The sequence below is a fragment of the Lycium ferocissimum genome, chromosome 10 (genome assembly GCF_029784015.1).
Source record: "Lycium ferocissimum isolate CSIRO_LF1 chromosome 10, AGI_CSIRO_Lferr_CH_V1, whole genome shotgun sequence".
In the NCBI taxonomy this organism is placed as follows: domain Eukaryota; kingdom Viridiplantae; phylum Streptophyta; class Magnoliopsida; order Solanales; family Solanaceae; genus Lycium; species Lycium ferocissimum.
In genome coordinates this window covers 49,452,950-49,476,295 of record NC_081351.1, presented here as the reverse complement: position 1 = coordinate 49,476,295, position 23,346 = coordinate 49,452,950, and the positions used below count along the sequence as shown (strand labels likewise).

At 36.8% G+C, this 23,346-nt stretch overlaps 2 protein-coding genes across 3 annotated transcripts; both read right to left on the bottom strand.

Annotated features, from left to right (window-relative positions):
- Positions 1 to 1,365: 1,365 nt before the first annotated feature.
- LOC132034182 (uncharacterized) lies at positions 1,366 to 5,643 on the bottom strand. Its single transcript, XM_059424459.1, has 2 exons — positions 5,254 to 5,643; positions 1,366 to 1,696 (listed from the first exon to the last, which is right to left on the bottom strand). Exons 1-2 carry the CDS (start codon positions 5,555 to 5,557, stop codon positions 1,641 to 1,643), a joined length of 360 nt encoding a protein of 119 aa, XP_059280442.1. The 5' UTR covers positions 5,558 to 5,643; the 3' UTR covers positions 1,366 to 1,640.
- Positions 5,644 to 8,155: 2,512 nt separating this feature from the next.
- Positions 8,156 to 21,916, bottom strand: LOC132034181 (uncharacterized). Of its 2 annotated transcripts, none has more exons than XM_059424457.1 (10): positions 21,774 to 21,916; positions 19,772 to 20,028; positions 18,928 to 18,961; positions 15,250 to 15,386; positions 14,088 to 14,154; positions 12,383 to 12,482; positions 11,808 to 11,971; positions 9,407 to 9,453; positions 9,254 to 9,304; positions 8,156 to 8,778 (listed from the first exon to the last, which is right to left on the bottom strand). In XM_059424457.1, the coding sequence occupies exons 1-10, from the start codon at positions 21,844 to 21,846 to the stop codon at positions 8,401 to 8,403; spliced, it is 1,308 nt and encodes a 435-aa protein (XP_059280440.1). In that variant the 5' UTR covers positions 21,847 to 21,916; the 3' UTR covers positions 8,156 to 8,400. The 2 variants fall into 2 exon arrangements, with proteins under 2 accessions (XP_059280440.1, XP_059280441.1); XM_059424458.1 differs by having other exon boundaries at positions 19,811 to 20,028.
- Between the last annotated feature and the right edge of the window lie 1,430 nt (positions 21,917 to 23,346).

The window sequence follows — 23,346 nt, the reverse complement described above, 5'->3', positions numbered from 1 at the left end:
GGATTTGTTTGAAATTTAAAGTGCTTTAGCACCTAAAAAGGGAAAGAGATATAAGTACCAATAATTGAAAGAAAATTTATCAAACGTGAACTTATAAGTTTAATTGTGCACCATAAAGAGTTTAAAAAAGGGAGATTTACCAAGGTAATGGTACATGTACAAAGATGTATGCATATATCATAGAAAGGCGTATTCTTATGATCTAATGCATTTTGGTTTAGGTTTACCAAAAAGGAGGATTTGAAATTTTCTTCTAGAAGAATTGACAATATAATCTGGATGCACTATGTGGACTTTTTGGTGATGTGGCCCTTTTTACAACTTGTCGACACCTTTAGCCACCATTTCAACACTTCAAAAACCTAAATTATCACTTGAACATATAGTTCAAATTCTGACCTATTGATTCTATATTGTAATTACGCAAACAAAATAACTTACTAGGTGACTTGCTGATGTGATTGTAAAACCTGTCACTACAAAAAGAAAGAGACAATTCGATGGCCTTTGGTGAAAGGCAATACAACAAGTAGGTTGTGTAAGGGTCCTGAACTAAGAAATGATACCACAAGTTCCATTTACCATGGTTAAGTTATAAATTGAAGTGAGAATGTGTGTTAATTAATAATGATTTAATGATAAGTGTATTCAAAGACGGATTTATGTATTTATTGTGTTACGTGTAAATACCGAATGCGAGTAGATTTTTTTCATTTTAAACCCATGGATTTAACAGGCCTGTCATAATTTGAACTGGTCTGCTAGGCCTCTCTTATTCAGGGGTTGTCCTGTGAAAATTTATGTTAAGAGGCACGTAGGGGTTAATTCTAATTGTTTTATAGTCATCTAAGAGGGACAAAATTTGTCAAATCAATAACCACTTCTTAGTCCCAAATAAGTTGGAATCGACATACCTTCACTAAGAATAAAATCTAAACAAGCCAATTTTTCAGCAGCAACTAAGAAACTCCTGTCATTTTACTAACTTACCGATAACCATGCCTAATCTGCATTGGAATCAATCAAAAATCCAATACAAGAACTCATAATTTGATTGCAGTTTGCATCTCTATCTAAATAAAAGAAGATATTTATCAAAAGGAAGCTTATGTGCTTGGCGTTGACAGCAATTGCTGCTCTAATATGTTAGTAAAGTTGTTCCTGGAAACCTAACCAACCTTTTCCAGAGCACAGCAACTTCGACTTCTCTCCTATGGCCGCATCCATCAATGATTCTTGTCCAGAAAAAATAATATGAACAGGAACTTTGCACCGCTTTTACGTTCATGAGATTTTCAACTTGACAGTTAACATATTTTGCTGATTAATATTGGAACTCAGCTCATGGTGTCCAGGATAAAAAAGTAGAAAAGTGAGCAGCATCTGTAATACCAGGACTTAAAATTGGAACTCCATCTCCTTACAGAGTGTGCGTGAGAAGAGAGGGAAAAACAGTTGTAAATTACTAAGTTCCCTAGAAACAAGATGAAATGAAAACTCAACATTACACCACTTTCCCCCCTTGAGATCAGCTTCCCATTCTACTAACTCAAGCACGATACTTGACAGATCTGAGAGGCCAATTGTTATTTTGCCAGCAAATAGCTTGCTTCTTCACAAACAAGTTATAACAATGGCTTTTAGACAACAAATGCTGGTGCAGGTGATTTTCCATCTCCTTTTTGAGCATCTCCACCTGCATGTTTGTGACGAAAAGCAATGAGAAGCAATGCAACTAATACCTTTCCTTCCATAGCACTTGTACTTGTGTGTGTGTGTGCAGATGAGTGTGTGAGTGGATCATATTGCCTTCAATGTTATAAAATACAAGATGCTCGTTGAATGATGAGTTATTTCCGCTAAACAATTTCAGATATTCAAGGATCATATGTGTAAGTTTTTCGTATTTACAATAAAATTTATGAAAATTGACCCACCGCTTTTTTTTTTTTTTTTTTTTAATTTTTTTTATTGTTTTTTTTTTTTTAATAACTGAGAAATCCCAAGGGCCCTAGACCTAACCCACACATCACAAGGTGCGATCTTACCAGTAGACCAAAGCCCTTGGGGCAATTGACGCACCACTTCTTTTTATAAGTAAACAAATACTGTCTAATTCTCTAAACCGTGGAAAGATACTGAATTTGCTCTGCCCTATGCTAGGTCTGAAAATAAAGGTGGCCATTCAATTAAACTCGATTTTGGTTAATTACTGAGTTCATTGATTAAAGTTAAGCACGTGTCTAGACATATCAGTAACAAAAGGAATTTTATTGATGAAGCGACAACAGAGAGTTAATTCCAAACAGATACGAAAGATTGTGCCAGAGGAAGTCCTATTAAAAATTGTGAGGTTTTCGAAGTCGATCACAATTAGTTGACATCAACTGGTGCAAAGGGAGCTCAGAGGAAAAAGATATGGCTTAGAGGTAGACCTGAGGCAAAACAAGGAAGGGCCTGTTCACCACCTTCTTAAAAGGGCCACTAGCAAGTAGCATCTCATGCCCTTAAGGTCAAACCTTTATTCTGCGGTTGCGAAAAACAGAATTAAACCTTTCAAGTGCCTAGCATCACTAGCATTGATGTCTCAATCCCACCAATTCTACCTCAGGATTCATCTTTGAGTTGACTTAATGGTGTGTTTCTCCCATTTTTCCCTTTACTTTTCTTCCCAGAATGTCCTATGGGTAGAATAACTGATGAAACTTCTGCCATTAACAGAATATTACATGTCTTACCTCCCGTAAATACAAATCTAGGAATTCAGTCCAAGTTTATAATTGGTCCCCGACATGATAAGTTTGATAGTCGGAAGCTATAACCTTACAGGAATCAATATTAGAGAGATGTTCACAACTTCTTCTTCTCTCGGAGAAGTTCTTTGCAGATTATAGTCATATTAGCGAGACCATTTGTTCTTCCTAGCCTTGAAGGAATACTTCAAGAAAAACATATTATCCAGAATTTCCAAATGAACCAGTCATTGTTGGAGGAAGAGAAATAGAGAACTTCAAATCCTCTTAATCATTTTGACTTAGGCCACTAATGGGGGTTTTTCTGCTAGGAGCGCCTTGTCAGAGAATCTTGTGTCAATTAAAAATTTACTCATAGATTTTTATCTTGGCTTGCTCAAAGTCACTGATTTATGGCTGAAAATCCAACTATTTTTTCACTGCAAAATTCAACGTACAATGCCATGGTCCTTAATTTTTCATATAAAAGATTAGCACATGATCTCCTAAAAAACATAGAACTGAAGAAATAGAACTAAATATAGTTTCACAATCTTAAACTCTATAAGAGAGGACATTTTACAAGTGGCTACAAGAATTTTGCTATCACCAACGTCACAACATTTAAATCTAATAAGAACTACACCGAGAGAGACAAAAGGACAGAACTTTTTTTTTTTTTTTTTGGTAACCAAGAGATCCCCGAAGGTCAATGGTGCACGATTTGAAACTCGGTGGACAATGGGCTCGCCCTCTACCTTCCCCATAGTTCGAAACTCGCAGGATCACATAAAGTGATAGGCTGGTTTTAATATTGATAAATCTTACACCTTTAGCTAAAGATTTAATAAATATTTGAGTATAGCAAAGCTTAAGGAGGAACGCTTTTAAGATACACAATCAACCAGGCAATGGTATACTGACCAGGTTGAGGAAAGATAAGTGGTTAAACAACAAAAGCCTCAAGGATGAATTCCTCAACATTTTTCAAATCTCTAGTGAGCCAGACTCCACTATCTCTCAGAATAGAGAAGGCAATACCTGGAACCTTCTTTCTTTTTTTTTTTTTTTTTTTTTTTTTTGTGATCAAGAAAATATATTTTGATTCATAAACATGGCGAACTGCTTGTATTCAAGGGGTATACCAAAAGGTAAAGCATCTACAAAACGTGATTCTCTACAAACTCCACCCAGTATATACAACAAGGAAATTTTTGTTCGCACCAAAATTAAATAAAAGAGCGGAGACTACTCCTCAACTGAGAGAAACTCGACCCTACACCTTCAGAAGCTTCTCTCTCCAAACTACCCACATTAAAGCAAGTGGAACGTTCCAAGCCCTCCGTCTTCTCCCGCTCTTCCAATTGAGCATCAAATCTTTCATAGTTATTGGCATAACTCAAGGAGTGCCAAACCATCTAACCATGTCCCACCATAACCTCATGGTTAGCCCGCAATGTAAGAGAAGATGGTCCACATCCTCGCCCCTGTCTCACCATATGACACAAACAACCTTCCGCTTTCTAAGATTTTCCGCTGTCAAAATCACCTCTCTAGTAGCTAGCCAAGTGAAAAAGCACACCTTACTCGGCATCCTTGGTATCCAAATTGCATTACATGGAAAAACCAACTCCTCCCTAACCAAATGTTTCTCTTAAAAGGTCTTCACAGAGAACACTCTATTATTTCCCAGAAGCCACCACCAACATCGAAATTATCAACCAGATTGACTTGCCTATGACATTTAGATCAATATAGTACCAGCCACAAGACCAAAAGAGTACTTGTATCAAACTTGATCAAATAAAAGCAATTCGATAATTTACTTATCAAAAAAAAAAAATTGATAATCTGCTGAACACTTTGAAGCAGCGCAACTGGGGTCTCAGGCATGTACAATGAAACCATCAAGTGCTTACTTCCAGTAACCAACCTAATCTCAATCCCTCTAATTAGTGACCATCATTTATTAGCAAGTTGAAGCAGCAAAAATAGGAAGGTAAAACCAAAACCCTAACAAGGGATTAAACCCAACCACCTTAGATTTCTTTCAGTCGCTATTCCTCTAATTTTAGTATTATTCTTGTATTTTCTTATTCTTAGATTTCAATTACTACCTGTTGTTTCTTTAGCCTCGATTACCTTATTAACTTGCTGTTATTTTTGCTTGTTGCTACTGCCTCTTTTTCTTCTTTCTTTGAGTCCGGGGTATCTCGGAAACAACCTCTCTACCTTGAGGTAAGGTCTGCGTACACACTACCCTCCCCAGGCCCCACTTGTGGGATTACACTGCGTTTGTCGTTGTTGCTATTCCTCTAATTAGTGACCATTTCTCATCCAGAAAAGTACAGAAGAATCATAAAATCATTGATACAAGCCAAACCCACAAAATAACTTGCTACACACCTAATTTATCAAATTCCCAGAAAGCCTAAATGCTATAATTCCAACAAAAACATTCCATACAAACACCTATATACAAAGAACCACAGATAGAAAAAAGCAAAAAAAATAGGCATACCAGAAGAAGATGTGTTGGTTTGGACTTCACCATAGATTGCTTTAATCTTGGAAAGTGGAACAATAGCATTAGGTAAAGCAGCTTCAGCAAAAAGCTGTTGCTTCCAATCCCACATAGTTTTCTTCATGGATTTATTAGAATTAAGCAAAGACTCCTTTTCTGCTTCAAGAACTTGGATGTTCTTTTGTTGTTGTACTGATCTCACACATAGCAATCCAAATGCACCCAATAGAACTACGTTCAACACTTTGTTGCTGTTTAGAGCTTTGTTCACTGCGTCTCCCACTTTGTTTGCCAACTCCATACCCTATTTGTTGCTCAAGGAACTCGCTAACTGATATGCTATTGCCCGATGACTTTGTTTCTTTTAGCCTGGTTTTGATTACTATGATGATTTTTCTAATTAATTTATTTTGCATTTTTTCTGATTTCTTGATAACTTTAACTTTATTGTTTTAAATTTTATGAAAAGAAATACTTTAGATATATAAATATTACTCCGTCCGTCATCTCATAAAGTTAAATTATTTTTAAATATAAAAGTGTGTCAATTTTTTTAAGACAAACTAATAAATAAAGTAAGATAATTTTTTCGGGACGGAGGGAGTATAAAGAATTGCTATGAAGGAGCCGATATTAGTGTGACAAACTAATAAAGAAAGTAAGATAATCTTTCGGACGAGGGAGTATAAAGAATTGGAAAGAAGGAGCCGATACCAGTGTGAGAATAATAATAGGATTCTCAGAATTGTGTGTTTGCACAGATCCATGTTAAATCAAAATTATGTTAGTTGATAAAACCAGTGATGGTGAGGTTTAGGATAAGTATATATAAGACAAAATGTATGCAAGTTTAGGTGAGGTTCTAGGGGATTGTGTTGCCTAATGCAAACAATTTAGATATTTAGGTTCGTTGTTTTAGGAGAATGAGAGGATTGCAAAAATGTTATAAATGGTTGAAATGAAAAAATGTTATCGAAATGTTACGTAGTAGGAGAATCCCTATCTATATATCCATAATATGACTGTCTCGGAGACACGTAATGCTGTTAAAAGAAAACAAGATAGTTATTTTGAAAGATTACGATCTATTAGAGTGTAGCTTTGTTGAAAAATAAAGCATAATAAGAACAAAATGTTTGTATAGCAGTACCAATTAGTTGAAAATATACTTTAGTCCTATTAGATATTCTTATGCCGATAGAAAATATAGAGAACTTGTAGTATTTCATGTTTTTACTTTTAATTTTATATATAATGTTGGCCTACTATAAATTAAATCTATAACATTATTAGTGAAAATCCATATAGTCAACCTCAATTTATCTAGGATTAGTTCTACAAAGAGAGTAATTAATTTTAGTTCTCCATTTTGTTTGGGCACAATCTCTTGTTACGTTCGGCAATTTTTTTTTTATTTTTAAAATCATTCCACCCATGGTGGTATGGGTTTAGGCATGATTCCTACCTGTATATTTAGCAACCAAAAGGAGAAAACATGGAGCCGGGGGATTACAAATCTATCCACCACAGCTTCTAAAGTTAGAGAGTAGCTGTTCCACCCTATACAAAAATTACATGTTATACTCCAGATTTCGGTGGAGCAATTTCCAGCAGAGAAATAAACAAAAAATAGGAGACTATATATTAAAACAGTTCTGGCAAGTTCTAACTCTGAAGTTGATCATTTAGTCCTTATCCATCTTCAAGATTGCTCTCACCTTGGAGGGAAGATCGATAACATTAGTGAAGAAGGTAGTATCCTGTCCAATTAAGCTCCAGTTAGCCATATTGTCTGCAACAGTGTCAACCTCTCTGTAGCAATGAACAAAATAAAATTGTCCCTTCTCTTTCAAAACTTCAATCTTATCTATAATGCTTCTTATTTGCCAGTGAGATGTCATCTTCTTGTTGATGGAGTTGATTATTATCATTGAATCAGATTCAATAATCACATTCAAGACCCCATGGTTGATGCACCAGCTCATACCAGTAAGAATAGCAGAAGCCTCTGCAAAGTTGTTTGTATTAGTTTCCCAAAAAATATCTAAAAGCCATGACCAAGTTACCATTATGATCTCTTAGACATCCTCCTCCACTCGGTCTTGGATTACCTTTAGAGAACCCATCAGTGTTTAGCTTATAGTCAAGTGCCTTAGCCCATTTGATTGGAATGATTTTTAGAGTAGGCTTGATCCTTGTCAGCTTTTCCATGAATGGGATCTAATCAAAGATATAAGTTAAAGTGAGCTCTAACCAGAAGCAGAATTGAATCTTTGACTAGGCTAATAAGCTTGTAAGAGGTTGTCTTTTCATCAGCATATTTGAATGCACATTTCCTAATTTCCCAGCAAATGATGTTTGGAAGACATTAAAGAATGAACTTGTGAATGTCATTATTAGGTCTTTCCATCCACCAAGTCATCAATATCTGTCTCAAACCAGCAGCTCTCCTTAGACCAACAGCCTTGTTGAAGTAATATTCTGGTAGGTTGCTCTCCCACAAAGAACATATGTTCAGTAGATTCAGTAATTTTCTTGGATCCACTGATTTTCCTCTCCTTAAATTTGAGCAGAGATATCAATTTGTTGTTCCCATTTCGGTTTAAAACATGATAAAATGAAAATCAATACAGAATCCTTTTTTGGGGGGTCATCATAGAAATTTTCTTTAGACTCTTTTCAGATAAAATGAAAATCAACATGAAGAGCCAATTATGGCCTTATGAGACACATAGGAGATTAGAGAACGGTAACGAGTAAACACTACTTCCGCCATTTTACCTACCAGTATGAAGTCCAGGATCCTCATCCCCCTTCTACTGAAAAGAAATATTTTAGTACAGCAAAACATAGACCACACTTCCATTTCCCATAAAACCAGTATATTTGATCCTCAAGATGCTAACTGCAAAAAGGGCACTCTAAAGCTTTTTGACAACTATGTTTTTTGTCAATAGATAATCTTCTACACGAGATTGCAAAAACAAAAGCCTCAGTAGTCAAGCACTTAAGATTACACTGCAAACCGAGTTTTAGATATTTAATTTACAAATCAAGTTGAGGGGAAAACAATCAATTCAAATTCAAGAATGCAGTTCATCGAAAAGGAACATCAAGAATGAGGCGCTCTTTAACATTAATGACTCAATCTTGCATTGACCTTCCATTCATGCTATCCTGAGGATTCCTAGGAGGTTGTGCTCCTGAAAACATCTCCATAACAGACCTCAAGGCCCCAGTCAATTCCTCAGGCATCTGTTCACCAAAATCGACATTGATGTTCCTGCTTATTCTTATTCCGGGCTCGTTGGTTGAATCAGTGTTGCTGCTTCCTTCAGGTGCATTTGGACCATGCTGCCCTTGAAATGCATCTCTTGTCATGTGCGTAAACATGTTACTCAAATCAGGAATGCCATTAACATCAAATGACATTGATGCAAATGGTGGAGGCATGCCATGATTTCTAGGTGCCCCACCAGGCTGGTGATTTGAGTCTTGTCCATGACTCGAAGAGGTTGAGCTCTGCAAAAGACCCAAGGAAAGAAAAATGGATCTTTTTGTTAAATGCCTCCTATTGTTATTGGATGATACTCACAATTGAGGATGGATAAATGGGCAAAGGAATTGAATCTTAGATAGGTGCAGCCAATTTTATTACCAGTTTGATAGATGACTGAAGTACAGTTACATGACCACAATGAAAAAGTAAAAAACAAAATAAGTACAGATACATGCACCATTCTTTTACTTTTTTTTAAAAAAAATTATTGGAATCCATTCTTTCATTTAAACGGAAAGATTATGAGCATCAATACATGTTCACTGTAGTTTTCTCACACGAAAATGCGGCACTAGATGGTGGTACCACAGACAGACAGATTATTACACGTATTGACTATTGAGCTCAGCACTTGATTAGGGTGTCAATTATATAACTTGTAACTATCAACTTAATAAATCTAGTAAGCTCTTCTGTAATGCCACAATTGTCAGTTACCTGATCATTCTCCCTCTTCTGTTGCTCTTCTTTTAACTTTTGTTCTGCTACCTACAAGTTCAAAACACACAAGTCATACTTGGGATATTACCACAAACAAACACCGTTTTTGCGCTAATAACCTTAAAAATACAACCAATAATAGGAACTAACCCGTATATTTTCTTTGATGGAATCATTATTAGGATCCAACTGCAACGCTTCAGTAACAAGACTTTATGTCAGAAATAGATTTCTTTTTGCGGATTAACTAGAAAAGAAAATGCAAATATTTGTATCCTGACTGATCATCTAAATTTCCAACATGGCTGACAGAGACAAAGTGCAAACCTCTATACACTTCACAAGACCGATGTGGAGCCAGCCAAATTACTAAGCACCATAATATAACACACAAAAAAAAAAGAAAAAAAAAAAAGGGCAGCCCGGTGCACAAAGCATCGCGCGTTTAGCCACAGATGTCAGTCCATGCCCCAGTTTGCATGTGCAACGGGTTCCATCGCTTCTACCCCGAATGCTGACTGAAATTCTACTTTATTCCATCTATTGGTTGGGCATGGAAGACTTCATTCAACATCTCTTGATGAGGGAAAAGGTAAGGAGGAGGAAGAAAGGAGGGTGAAGGGCATCAAAGGCAGATAGCAGTTTCTTCCACTTGCCTTTTCCTTTCAATTCTTTAAATTGCTTCTATTTGATTTTTGAGGTTATGCTTTAGTGGGTACCACAAGCATAATCATGACAGTAAAATGATCTTAAATTTCTCATTAATGAATTAGGAGGATCTGTTGCTTTGTCATAGACATCCAGCTGTCTTTTTGACATTTTGGCCAATGTTCCCTTCTTCTTTTCAAGTACAGGACTTATATAAACCTATGAAAAAAGTGAAATCTGGCACTGTACAAATACCAAAGAAGCATGATTATAGACATTTGCAGTAATGTTAGCCGAGGTTTGTGAAATCATCCTTCAAATCTATGTTTCATCTTTCATAATATGTCAGCACATTTACTAAATTGCCCTTGTTTACACTGTTACAAGATAATAACTAACATGCTTAAGATAATTGATTTTCTTACATCCTAATCATTACTTTATCTTTGGTTAATTCCTGCAAAGATAATTCAGGCGAGGTACTGCATTTAATACGCTTACTAAAAAGTTAGCAATAAATCCTAAAATATCGTAGGACATCAAAATCAATACAACAACAACAACAACAGCCCAGTGAAATCCCACAACGTGAGGTCTGGGGAGGGTAGAGTGTACGCAGACCTGACTCCTACCAAGGTAGGACGGCTGTTTCCGAAAGACCCTCGGCTCAATAGAAAGCATAAAAGCATAAAAGCATAACAAGAGGTCGATAAGGCCAAGAGATTCAAAGCGATATGGAAATGCAAATAACTAAAGCGACTAAGCCATGATGAAACTTTGTAAAGGAGCGTAGCTATCACAGATAAAATAAGATAATCAAAGTACAGGATAACAAATAGTAGCAGAAATCAAAGCACAAATGTGACTACTAATATGAAAGGATAAACGTTACTATCTACTAGCCTTCTACCCTAATCCGAGTCCTCCATACCCTCCTATCTAAGGTCATGTCCTCGGTAAGTCAGAATCGCGCTATATCCCCGTCTAATCACCTCTCCCCAATACTTTTTCGCCTACCCCTACCTCTTCCGAAACCATCCATGGCCAACCTCTCACACCTCCGCACCGGAGCATCCGTGTCTCTCCTCTTCACATGTCCAAACCATCTCGCCTCGTTTCCGCATCTTGTCTTCCACCGAGGCCACTCCCACCTTGTCCGGATAGCCTCATTCCTAATCCGTCACTCCCGGTGTGCCCACACATCCATCTCAACATTCTCATCTCGGCAACTTTCATCTTTTCGAACGTGAGAGATCTTAACCGGCCAACACTCCGCCCCATACAACATGGTCGGTCCTAACCACCATTTTGTAGAACTTGCCCTTAAGTTGTGGTGGCACTTTCTTATCACATAGCACTCCGGAAGCGAGCCTCCATTTCATCCACCCTGCCCTAATAAAAAGAAAAAATAAAGACACGAATACAATTTTCCTGAAAGAATTCTATGCCTGATGCTTTCATCGCCAAAACACAACTCCCAAGGTTGGATACAACCACACCTCCGTCCCAAACAAGTTGGGTTGCTATATGAATCCTTCGTGATCATGTTACTCCATCTAAACTAATCTTAAGCCAATAATATATAAAAATAGAAATTCAAATAATGCTATGCATTTTCTGCAACTGCTCTGTATCATGGGAAAAATTTTAGATAAAATCTCATAGTAAACGGATGAAATTAACTAAAACAAAATATAGAACATGAGGAAACAGATAAATTCATCAGTTAAAATAAACAGAAACCACAATAGTAGGCACGTGTCAAGGATGTTGAAGCATAAAGATGGCCATTCTTAACAAATTCAAAACTATAATGTACTCCAAAATGCCAAGAAGCTTTCAAAATTTCTAAAACTAAACCAACTGAATTACTAATAAAGAGGAAAGATATTCTTAATCCAACCTTTTGTGAATCCCTTGTCTATGGCATCACGGTACTTCCCTTGAGCATAATAGACAAAACCCAATCTACTATAAGCCTTGCTATAATTCGGGTTGATTGCAATAGATTTTAGGCAGTCTTGAACTGCTTGTTCATATTCGTGGATCTGGGTTAAAGCAGCTGCCCTAATACATCACAAAAAACTTCCATCTCAAAATAGGCCTTTTTAAATATTCAGAGATAAAAAGATTCAACTCATTGCTCTTAGAATTTTCAAGAAAATAGACAAAACAGATCCTCCGTCCCGATTTCTGTGATGGTTTTTGACTGGGCACGGAGTTTAAGAATGAAAGGAAGACTTTTGATACTTGTGGTCTAAAATAAGCCATATACATTTTGTGTGACTATAAATCATTTCATTAAGAGTAAAATCGAAAGTTTAATGTTAAATTGTTACGAAATATAGAAAGGTGACATTCTTTTTGGGAATATGACTAAAGAGGAAAGAGCATCACATAAACTGGGACGAAGGGAATAATATTTTTGCATGCAAAAAGTGATAATCACATTCTTACATCAATGTGATAATGACGCACCTGTTGCAATAGTAAACTGCATTATCTTCACAAAGTGCAATTGCAAAAGAATACAGCTCAATAGCATCAGTGTAAAGTTTTGACTGCATTGCTTTATTACCTATAATAAAATCACAAAAAAAGAGAACTTTGAGTAAAATCTTTTTGAAAAATAAAGGAAACTAGATCTCCGCGCAAGAAGAAGTCAATCTCAAGCACCCATTTGTGAGAATATTCAAGTAAGGCCCCTCAATTGCTTAGAGTTAGAAGATAATTCTCTTGAAAACATTACTCTTCCCTGTGATTGAGGTAGCTCAAAGATCAATCTTCTGGCCCACTAAAATTAGGATTCAGCTGTGTATGAGTCAGAATGAAGCATGTGCAGAATTAAGGCCTGAGAGAAATTCAGGTTGCTGTGAACCAAAACTAGCTTAGCCTGAATTCAACTCAACATGTTTTGCAGGTTTCATCCTGTATAAATATGAATTAATGATAGTTTCATGAGCTAATCGTGATTCAACTAGTTTGAACTTCGTTTTTCCTAAATATACTGGAAACTAGGCGAGTCTTGGAATGAAAGGGTCCAAATAGGCGAAATGGATATCGAAGATTTATCAATATTCATCTTTTAATAATAGTGGTACTTAAACCAGTTTGTGCGCACCTCAATTATTCTACTGCATACCTGCATCCTCCCACCAGCACTGATACGGGGTAGCAATATCCACCCATGCTTAAGCAGATAAGAAGAAATCACCAAATTTCTCTTTTTTCCCCCTCATGTGTGGTCTTTATTCCAGCTTCATAGACCGCTTAGATAAAAAGGGCAGCCCGGTGCACAACGCATCTCGCGTTAGCAGGGTCTGGGGAAGGGTCATACCCCAAGTTTAGGAAGATTGCGGGCTACAGCAAAATATGCTGAGACAAACCTTTCATGAGCTATACAGTTTGGCACTAGACAAGGAGGCCTAGATTGAAGATTGTATAATTGGAGATGAATGGGACATCAGGTTAGAGAGACGTTCCAAGACTGGCAAATGGAAATCATATCCCAGTTCTTTGGTTAGCTAGAAGAAGCTAACAAGTTATCGAGTGAACCTGAATTTCCGACTTGGAGAGCAAGGAAGGACAGTTAATTTAAGGTGAAATCTTGCTATACGGTACTGATGTTTCTGCTAATGAAAGAAGAATATGTCCCTGGAATGCAATCAGCAAAAAAAACCTGCTTAACAAGGAGAACTTGCAGCTATTGCTAGTGTGAAGAAATGGTGGAAACGGCAAAATACCACTATTGGATTTCCCTGTTTGCTGGCAAAGCTGGCGTTTATTTCTAAATCTATTAGGTGTGCCATGGATGATGCCAAACATTGTGAAACAAGCTATAAAATGTTTTAAAAGGACGGAAAATAAGGATGACAATGCAAACAATCTGGAATAAAGTGCCTTCTTGCATGTATGGAGAGAAATAAATAGAAGATGTTCTGATGGGAGAATGAATTAGGGTCATATTCTATGGTTACGATTCTAGAAGTCATACATCTTTACAACATTTACCTATTTTACTGAAAATGCAAAATGTAAATTATTTGATACTCTCTTACACTTCATTAACTCGTTACATAGTTAATCGAGATATAGTAAACAATACTGGTAATCTCACCACTTTGCTGTTTCACCTATAAATATCTTTACTTTTCGAGAAAACAAATGGGTAATTACAACATACCTTGCGATTTTAAGATCTCAGCAAGATTGTTTCGATCAAACATAGCACATCCAGATTTTTGCATCTCCTAAAACCGTAAAAATTGACGTGGTAGGAAGATATTAGAGAACAATAACTGCAACAATTATGACGAATCATGACAGAAACAACACTAGCCAGTAGATGTAAACAAGCAACTGTGACAGGCTTGATGCCTGTGCCTATTTATAAAAATATATTTTAAAAAAATTAAATTAATCAATTCAAATATGGTAGTGAAAGAGATAACAATTGGGACAATAAGCTAAAAAGTGGGAGAATTTTGTGGAGAGACCTAGGTAATTAGTATATCTTCTCCCTTCGCTATTCTACCAGATTATAAAAGTAGAAAATGTAAAAGAGAAAAGGTTTGGTTTACACTGTGGAGAGGGGTGATAGTACATATAGGAAGGGGGCAGAGAACTAAAGATGTCAATGCCCTTTTTTAATAAGTAAAAGATGTCAATATGCCTTATGGGAGCGGATTGTGGAGGAATATTATGAAGGGTTGGGTAGAATTTAGTGGCACTATATCATTCAGGATAGGAGATGGGAGGAGAGTTAGCTTTTGGGGACATAAGTGGTGTGGGCATAAGTTGTCGAAAGATAGATCCCTGAGAATTTATAGGGTATCATGCCAAAATGAGTAGACAATTGGGGGATACAATTTTTGGGGATTTGGGACTCAGGAGGGATTTCCATGATTGGGAGATGACTGAGTTTCAAAGATTGCTAGGTTTTATTCATAAGCAATGTATGCCAATAAATAGCCTCGATTTTTTGAGGTAGGGTTTGGGGAATAACATAGTGTTCTCCATTGGCATTAAGTGCTTTTATGAAAAGCTCTGGATACATAAGGTATTGAGGAAGGTGTGTTTCTTCACTTGGTTAGCAACTAGAGGGGTGATCTTGACAGCTGAAATCTTAGGAAGCAGACGGGTGTTTACATCAATTGGTGTTAAATGTGTAAGGAGGCGGCCGAAAATGTGGATCATCTACTTCTACATTGTAGTCTAGCCGCGAAGTTATATTTAGTTGGTTTGGTATCTCAGGGTGATGCCAAGAACTGCAAAAATTAATGTTTCGAATACTCATGCATCACAATTGTAGAACCATAAACGAAGTAACTTATGTATCAGTATACCTCCAAAGCAGTGTGAAATATCCTTGATGCTCTATCCAGCTGAGCCTGATCGTCTCTTCCATCTGGCAAGCTTCTGAAATAGTAAGCTTTTTCAAGAGCATCAAAAAACTGCCCAAAGAGCTCATCTTTGGATATACCTGCAAAGCATGATAAACAGCAGTTGATTATCATAAAGCAAGAGTTTAAGACAAACAGGAAAGAGGCAGTTCTACCTGCCACTGCCACAAACATATGTTATGAGAGGAAATATAGAAGGCAAAACAAGGTTTAAAACAATTGGCTGACGTATTTGGTACAACAAAGAAAAGGCCACAAGAACATGCATCTAGAAAAGAAGTACTAACAGAACAAAAGACTACAAGATAAGCACATGACCCATACTTGCTATTCTTTGCAACCATGTCAGCAACTTACATGTATGGCATTTGAACTAGAGGCCCCACTTCCACATTCCAAAGATAGGCTGGAAAATAGCAAGACGCGTGTAGCCTAGAAGAATGATTTTGTTACGTTTAACAATCAATAAACTAAACCTCAATCCCAACAAGCAGAGAATAGTCTATACGAATTTTCTATAAATATTCCCTTTATTCGACCTATTTCATTTCAATACTAAAAAAATTGTCTATATGGCAAAGTAAAGATTTTAGGAACTAATGTTACTAAAAGTCATAGCCAAGTCATAGCTATGTTGCTTAAGGCGACGAATCGATGCAAAGGAAGGGATTACCGCTTCATGGGTGAAGCCATGCGCTTCAAAGAAGTTCGCACTTTGAACAATGCTAAACAAAGTGATTCCAAAAGGAAAACGTCATTTATTTGAATCTCAACCTTGAAGAGTTGCAGTGATATCAGTTTTTTGGCATAAGCGTTATTTTTTTTAATAATGATAGCGCTGAAATTAGTTATGTTTAATTGCAACCTAATTTTTATTGTACTACATATAAAGATGTTTGAAGGGGAGCCTTGGCGTAACTGGTAAAGTTGCTGCCATGTGACCAGGAGGTCACGGGTTCGAGCCGTGGAAACAGCCTCTTGCAGAAATGCAAGGTAAGGCTGCGTACAATAGACCCTTATGGTCCGGCCCTTCCGCGGACCCCGCGCATAGCGGGAGCTTAATGCACCGGGCTGCCCGATATTTTTTAATTGTGCAAGTGTGTGGTTCACTTCTCGCTTTTCACTCCAAGCCCCATGATCCTTGTCTTTTTTCTTTTGGCGCTTTTCGCCTTTAAAAACACTGCCCCAATTTTATGCGTTCTTTATAAGATCACTCCTATCCTATACTAATGTACGTCTCTAGCAAGTCACTATCCAAACAAAAAGGACTCCTGACAAATGCTAGACTTAATATAAGTGTAATAAGAAATTAAAACTTTAATATAACTAGCTAGTATGGTCTCTGCTGATCCTTTGCTTCCATTGTTTTCTGTTCTAAGGTATGTTCGCACTTATTATGAGAGCTTATAGATCTCTACTGATCCTTTGATTCCATTGTTTTCTGTTCTTAGGTAAGTTCATACTGATTATGAGAGGTAAGTTCGTGCTGATAATGAGAGGTTGTAGGTCTCATAACACATTTTTTCTCTGTGATTTTTTAGATTTACCTCATATACCTTTAATTATCATATGGCTGTCTATTTACGAGATAGACAAATTATCTCAGACGAGCTTCTGTCATTTTATCCTCCACGTAAGCTACTAAGAAAAGATTACTATAAACAGATCAAATCATTATTTAGTATAAACAAATTGAATTAGAACTAGGCAAAATATATGAAGTAAAGATCTTGTCAATTAAGTACACGAACCAATTTAACTTAGGATTTAGAAGCAAAAAGTACATTTTTAACATTTTTGGTTACTAGTTCTTTATATTAGTTCTCCAATTTCTTGTTCCCAATCACTAACAAGTTCAATAATAACTAGGGATGGCAGTGGTGCGGTGCGGTGCGGGTGCGGTGCGGGTTCCGTCTAAACCCACAAAATTATAACCCGCCCCGCCCCGCCCCGCATTGCCTCTAAACCCACGAAAACCCGCCCGCACCCACACCCACATAAAACCGCCCCGCCCCCGCCCCGCGTTCTTGTTTAAATTTTTTTTTTTTTTTTTTTTTTGAAAATTACAACCAGATTTCTTTTTCATGTAAAATTTGAAAGATACCAGGAGACAAATTTACAATTCCACATATACTCTTCTGCAGCTAAATATTCTTTGATAGCATAAGCCAGAATGGTGATTTAAAAGCAAGTGAAACTTTTAGATCCCTTATATAGCTCATTAAACCATAGAACTATGGAATGATAGCTTTTTATCCATATCAATCATATCCAGTTTCTTCAATTTGAAACTCAAAAGCAGAGGACAAAATTAATTTTTAAAAATTAAAAAGAGTTGTTTAATAGTTACAACGAAAAAGAGTCCAAAAGATTCTTAATTAGAAATTTCAATCAAATGGATCGATCGAGTTGTCAATTCGTTCACCTATAAAGCTCTAGGAAGTAACTTTAATTTTATTTGATAGAACTAAATATCGAGTAGCTCAACTTTTGGTATATGTGGTTTATTAATAATTAATTATGTCGACAAGCTAGAACTTATTCTGATCAATGGACTAATATATTTAATTTCAATTATTACATATCACGTTTCTTCCGAATCTACGGTTTCTCAAAAGCAGTGAGGACAAAATTATATTTGTTTAAAGTTTCTCTACTTTAAAAATTTTAGTCCCTAACCCACACCCGCACCCGCCCCGCACAAAATTAATTTTTAAAAATTTAGACCCGCACCGCCCCGCACCGCACCCGCCTATACCCGCACCCGCGCGCATACCCGCGGATTGCCTAAACCCGCCCCGCCCCGCACCCGCACCGCCCCATTGCCATCCCTAATAATAACACTTTCCTAAAAACAACTCTATTGCTTTGCCAACTGTATTAATTGGCAAGTGTTTCCCTCTTAAAGACAGAACCCATGGTGACAAGGCCGAGGCGTAGGTCTAAGTGTCTTGGTGCTTGCACTAAAGCGCCACCTAAGCAAGGTGAAGCGTCTAACTTGGGCTTCACGTACCTTCAGTGTGTTTCAAGCAAGCATTTAATGACACTGACAATAACATGAAGATCACAGCACAAACATATGGACAAGAAACACTAGAAGTAAGATGGTTAAGTGTGGTATACTAGTCAGTGTTATCAAAAGCGAAAAGCGCAAAAAAGCTCTAAGGTTAGCTGGAGTTTTAAGCGCAAATAAAGCGTGGGCTTTAATAAAAAAAGGCGCAATTGTGCAAATATACAAATATATATATATATATATATGTGTGTGTGTGTGTGTGTGTGTGTGTGTGTGTGTGTTTATGTTTAGTCCAAGACTAATAATAATAAGCATGAATAACAAATATTTGGACAAAGAAATTGTAAAAACATTACGATAAAGTGAAATATCAGTTGTTTAGTGTCATCTCTTCAAGAGAGGCTCATCGGCAAAGAAAAGTATGTCTTAGAGCCTTGATGATGACACTGAAGCGCACATAAAGCAAGGCAAAGCACTTTACATGTTTTGAGCCTCGCTTCAGGGCTTAAGCGCGCCTTTGACAACACTGATACTAGTCAGAATAAGAATCCGAGGACAATTTACAGACTCTTCAATGAGAAAACCTATAATTTGGAGTTTAGCCTTACCAAAAGTTTGAGCTTCTTTTGTCCCATCTTCAGCCTGATAAAAGAAAGAGAATGTGGTAAAGTTAAAGACTGCACAAAAGTGTTGAAAGTAAAAAAGCTACCACATACCAATAGTTCACTTAAAGATTGATAGGAAAAAATGAAGGTTAACGGTAGCTAATGTTTAGCTAATATTTCAAGCAAAGATTGTCTAGTGAAAAAATTTGGTGTAGCCTTTCCTATCCAGAAGTTGAATTGGTCCAAAAAATTCTGTAGCATCAAGCACAAAGTTTCCAATCAATAGAACTTCCTTACATCATAATTGTTACAACGTAATGATTAATTTGTAAAGTACCTATTTTTGAGGCTGCATTTTGATGCTTAAGTACCATGGGCAAGCACAAGTTTAAGAGTTGAGACACCCCAGACACGATATCCCCATAGGACAATCTCGTGGACCTCTTTATTTCCACAGAGAGGTTTAATGATATGAGTAATATTAAACGTAAAGGTGCAAGACCAATTTTACTACTTATTAGATGCCCCGGAACGCAACTACATGATCATGGTCATTCCCCAAATATCTCCATTTTGCCCAACCATGAAGGAAAAACTATATCCTGTGCACAATAATTAAATATAAGAGAAAATGTAGATGTAGACAACACAGTGGATTTAAACCTCACAGGTTTATAACTGATAGTCCACCAAATAGAAAAGAAAAAGCAACTACGCTGAAATAAGGAATAGAAAATGGACCTATAATACATGAATGGAAAACTATCAAATAGAATCAAGCTGAGAAGATTAACGGATGAAATTAAGACAAACATCAAGAAGAAGGGGGTAGAATGGGAGGAGGAACCAGCAAATGTGATCCATCTGCATCTTTAGCATCTACAACCTTCTGCCCTGAAGATGTACAAGGAGCATCTGACGAAGATACATCATGCCTAAGATCTACATTTATTTGGCTTTGGTCAACTGCTTCTCGTGCACTGAATATGTCCACTAATGAATCTGAACTTGAGGTATAAGATGAAGGATCAATCTTAAAAGCCTCTGACAGACATTGCTTAGCAACCTCAAGTCCTTCATCATCAACTTCTTCAGCAGGTTCCACTATGAAACAAGAGAGAGACTGTCAGTAGATGCAAAATTCATATACTCCTCACTGACACTGAGACTTGAGGAGACTTCCAAACTGAGAACAAACACCAGAAGAACAGACATGATTAAGAGACACAAGAAATCAGCATGCACCAACTAATGAAATATTGAAATGCTTTATTCAAAGGATTGAGGTTCTCAAATAGATTTGGTATTTCCCAATTCTGCTGCCCAGCCAAGCAGTGTTGGGACTTGTGAGGGTTATTATCATTTCCAGTCTAACCTGCCAACTGAGTTTTGCTTCGATAAATGTATTGGAACCCCTAAAGGCACAAATTAGTGTTCGGAAATCCCTAAGGGTACATATTAGTGCTCATCCAGTACTTAAGCTGGCCCGGACACCACGGTTATTTTAAAAAAAAAACCACCTACAACACCAACTCCACACAATAGCGATACAGTCGAATTTGTAATTTAGCTCAAACACTAAGAATTAAAATGTATTTTACTTGCCTAACCAGAACTTGTACAGGGTTCTAAATGCCAAAGATAGGCGGCTGGAAGTTCCCATTTACAGTTCTGTTCAATCCTTAGTAGGTTACTAATTCTCAAAAGAAACTGTAACTCTTGAATATCAACAGAACAATGCATTCTAACCACTCGTGCTAGAACCACATCAACTGCCATATGCAAGACCCTAATGTTGCGCCCATGCGGGTCCGTAGTAAATACTCCTACTCCTAACATACTTTTTGAAGAATAGTTTCCCTTCTTTCATTTTATATTCTCATGCTCAACACCCTTTAAACCTACTGGGCATAAAAGATGGTAAGCCGGCCCAAAAACCAGTCAATTACCATATACAAGAAACTAATGCTTCACTGATGAGTTTCAGGTCTAAACAGAATATGCTGAGAAGATCAACTTGTACCTGAATTAATACAAAAATCTGATCCTAACCCCCACGCCCTCCCCACTTAAAGTCACTCTTACCATATGAAACTTATAGCCTGTTTAGCCAAGCTTCTGGTTCTGGGAAGCCAAAAGTGCTATTTTTTTTTCTTTCAAAAATGTGCTTATTTTAGAAAATTGAGGTGTTTGGCCAAGCTTTTAATTGAGGAAATAAGTGTTTTTGAGTAGTAGCCGAATTTGTTTTTTTAGAAGCTAAAAAAAGTAGCTTATCCCCAGAAGCACTTTTGGAAAGGTTTTTCAAATTGATTAGCCAAACACAAACTGCTACTCTCCGAAAGTACTTTTTCCGAGAAGCACTTTTGGAAAGGTTTTTCAAATTGATTAGCCAAACACAAACTGCTACTCTCCGAAAGTACTTTTTTCGAGAAGCACTTTTCAAAATAAGTAGATTTGAAATCTTGGCCAAACAGGCAATTAGTTTCTCTTCATACCATACAAACTTCTAATCTTAATCCTCCTAAAACAAAATATTAATCAGCACGGTGGCTATATTAATGCAGTGCAGTTAGTATAATCCATCATATCATATCTGTCCAGAATTAACCAGTAGTGGACCGACAACTTGATTTCCTTTTATAAAATAAAAAAATATTAACCGCTGATTTAGCTTAGCACCATGCGTCTTTAATCTCAATGCTGAATAGAAGCTTATTTTCTGTTTTAATCAGTACAGAATTACTAGACTGATCTTTGCTAGCTATGTTCAGAGAAGCGAAAAAGATCCATCTCAAGCAATTATTATATATATATATATATATATAGGTGGGGGGATGGGAAGAGCTTACCGGAATCAAGAAAGCGCAAGAAGGAATGGACTATGCGACGCGACACAGGAGAGTCTGTCTTCAGCGTCGCCATTCAATCGGGTCTGCTCTATTACTATTAGCAGCGCTTTATATACGCAGGCCAAGTGCAAAAATGACCCTTAATTAAAGGGAAAAGTATTCAAAACACTGTTCATGGCCAAATTTCTGTGTAACACGCCTCAACTTTGCGGGGTCACCTATGATTTTGGACTTATTTTTTGTGTATTATTTTCGCTTTTCAACCGGACAAAGTCACTCAAACGAGTTTGAGTGTATGCCTGTACGCTCATAAAATTAAAATCGGACGGGTCATTTTCATTATTTTGGTTTCCAAAATTTGAAATCCAAAATTCTCTCTCACCTTCCACTCGATTTCGCCATATTAATCACTCAAATACCATTTTAAACTGCAAATCGGTGTGAATCATAGTTAAACTAACTTTAGGTGGTAACGTCGCGGTGGATTTTGACCGAAATCGTCGATTGATCTTCAAGCTTTTAGTGAATTGAAAAAATACCGGGTTAGTCTTGTTCTTTGTCGGTATTTGTACGCATAAAGTTTATTTTTTTCCATATTATATAGGATTTATGAAATTGTCGTATGAATTTCTAGGGTTTGTTAAAAAATTATGGGTTTTTCTAGTTTAAATTGGGGTTATTTGGGGTTAAGAGATGTGTAATCTTATGTCGTGTAGTATTCTTGTTGTAATTGCGTCCAATTTATTTTCACCCCAAAATGTGATTTTATACCTGTTTGGCCTTGTATTGTCAAGTACGAATTTAATTGTTGTTATTTGATGTGTGTGTGGGGTTGTGATTGTTGTTGACCATCTATTGTTATTGTATATGTGTGGTGCTGATTGTTTGTACTATTCTTGAATTGTAATTTCGGTATGAGTGGGTTTGTATTAGTAACATTGAGATGGTATCATGGTGGGGTTTTGGATGTTAGTAGTGGACGACCAAAGTATGAGGGTGGACAAATAACGAGAGTTTTTGGATATTGATGTGGATAGGTTGTCCTTTTTTGAACTAAGGGATTATATTAAAGAACTAGGGTATACTACAAGTTGTTCATTTTGTGTTAGGATACCTAATAGTGATAGTGTTGTAGAAATCAAGCGATAGGGACATTTTCGAAATTTCACACGATTTTGAAAATGGGGATACTATTGAAATCTATGTCTGTCACATGGTTGATAATTTAGATAATGTAGATGGTCCCATTGCTTTGTTGGAATACACTAGCCCCGATGAGGAATCTTTGTTTGCTTTTAATAAAGAAAGGGATGGGGGTATCCGAAGGGGATGGGTTTGCTTTTAATAAAGAACCGGCTCTTTACGAAGCTGGCTATAATTTCTTGAACCGATAGTTGGTGGCTAACGTCGAAGACCCATTAAGTAGTGAATTTCCTATTCTTGAATACGACCGATCCCTTTGATGATAGTTACGAGTCGACAGTGAACTCTTTAATGAACATGATCTTGAACATGAAAGTGATGATGTTCATGAAGAGTGCATAAATTTAAATTTTGAAAGGAGGTCGTATCG

Bases quoted from the DNA above. Each gene is read 5' to 3' on its own strand.
- LOC132034182 (XM_059424459.1), bottom strand. From the start codon at position 5,557: ATGGAGTTGGCAAACAAAGTGGGAGACGCAGTGAACAAAGCTCTAAAC. The intron at 1,697-5,253 runs GTATGCCTATTT...ACAAACATGCAG, and splicing joins AACCAACACATCTTCTTCTG to GTGGAGATGCTCAAAAAGGA.
- LOC132034181 (XM_059424457.1), bottom strand. From the start codon at position 21,846: ATGGCGACGCTGAAGACAGACTCTCCTGTGTCGCGTCGCATAGTCCAT. The intron at 15,387-18,927 runs GTAAGGCTAAAC...CATGCTTTGCAG, and splicing joins AAAAGAAGCTCAAACTTTTG to GTATATCCAAAGATGAGCTC. The intron at 14,155-15,249 runs GTATACTGATAC...TTACGGTTTTAG, and splicing joins TATTTCACACTGCTTTGGAG to GAGATGCAAAAATCTGGATG.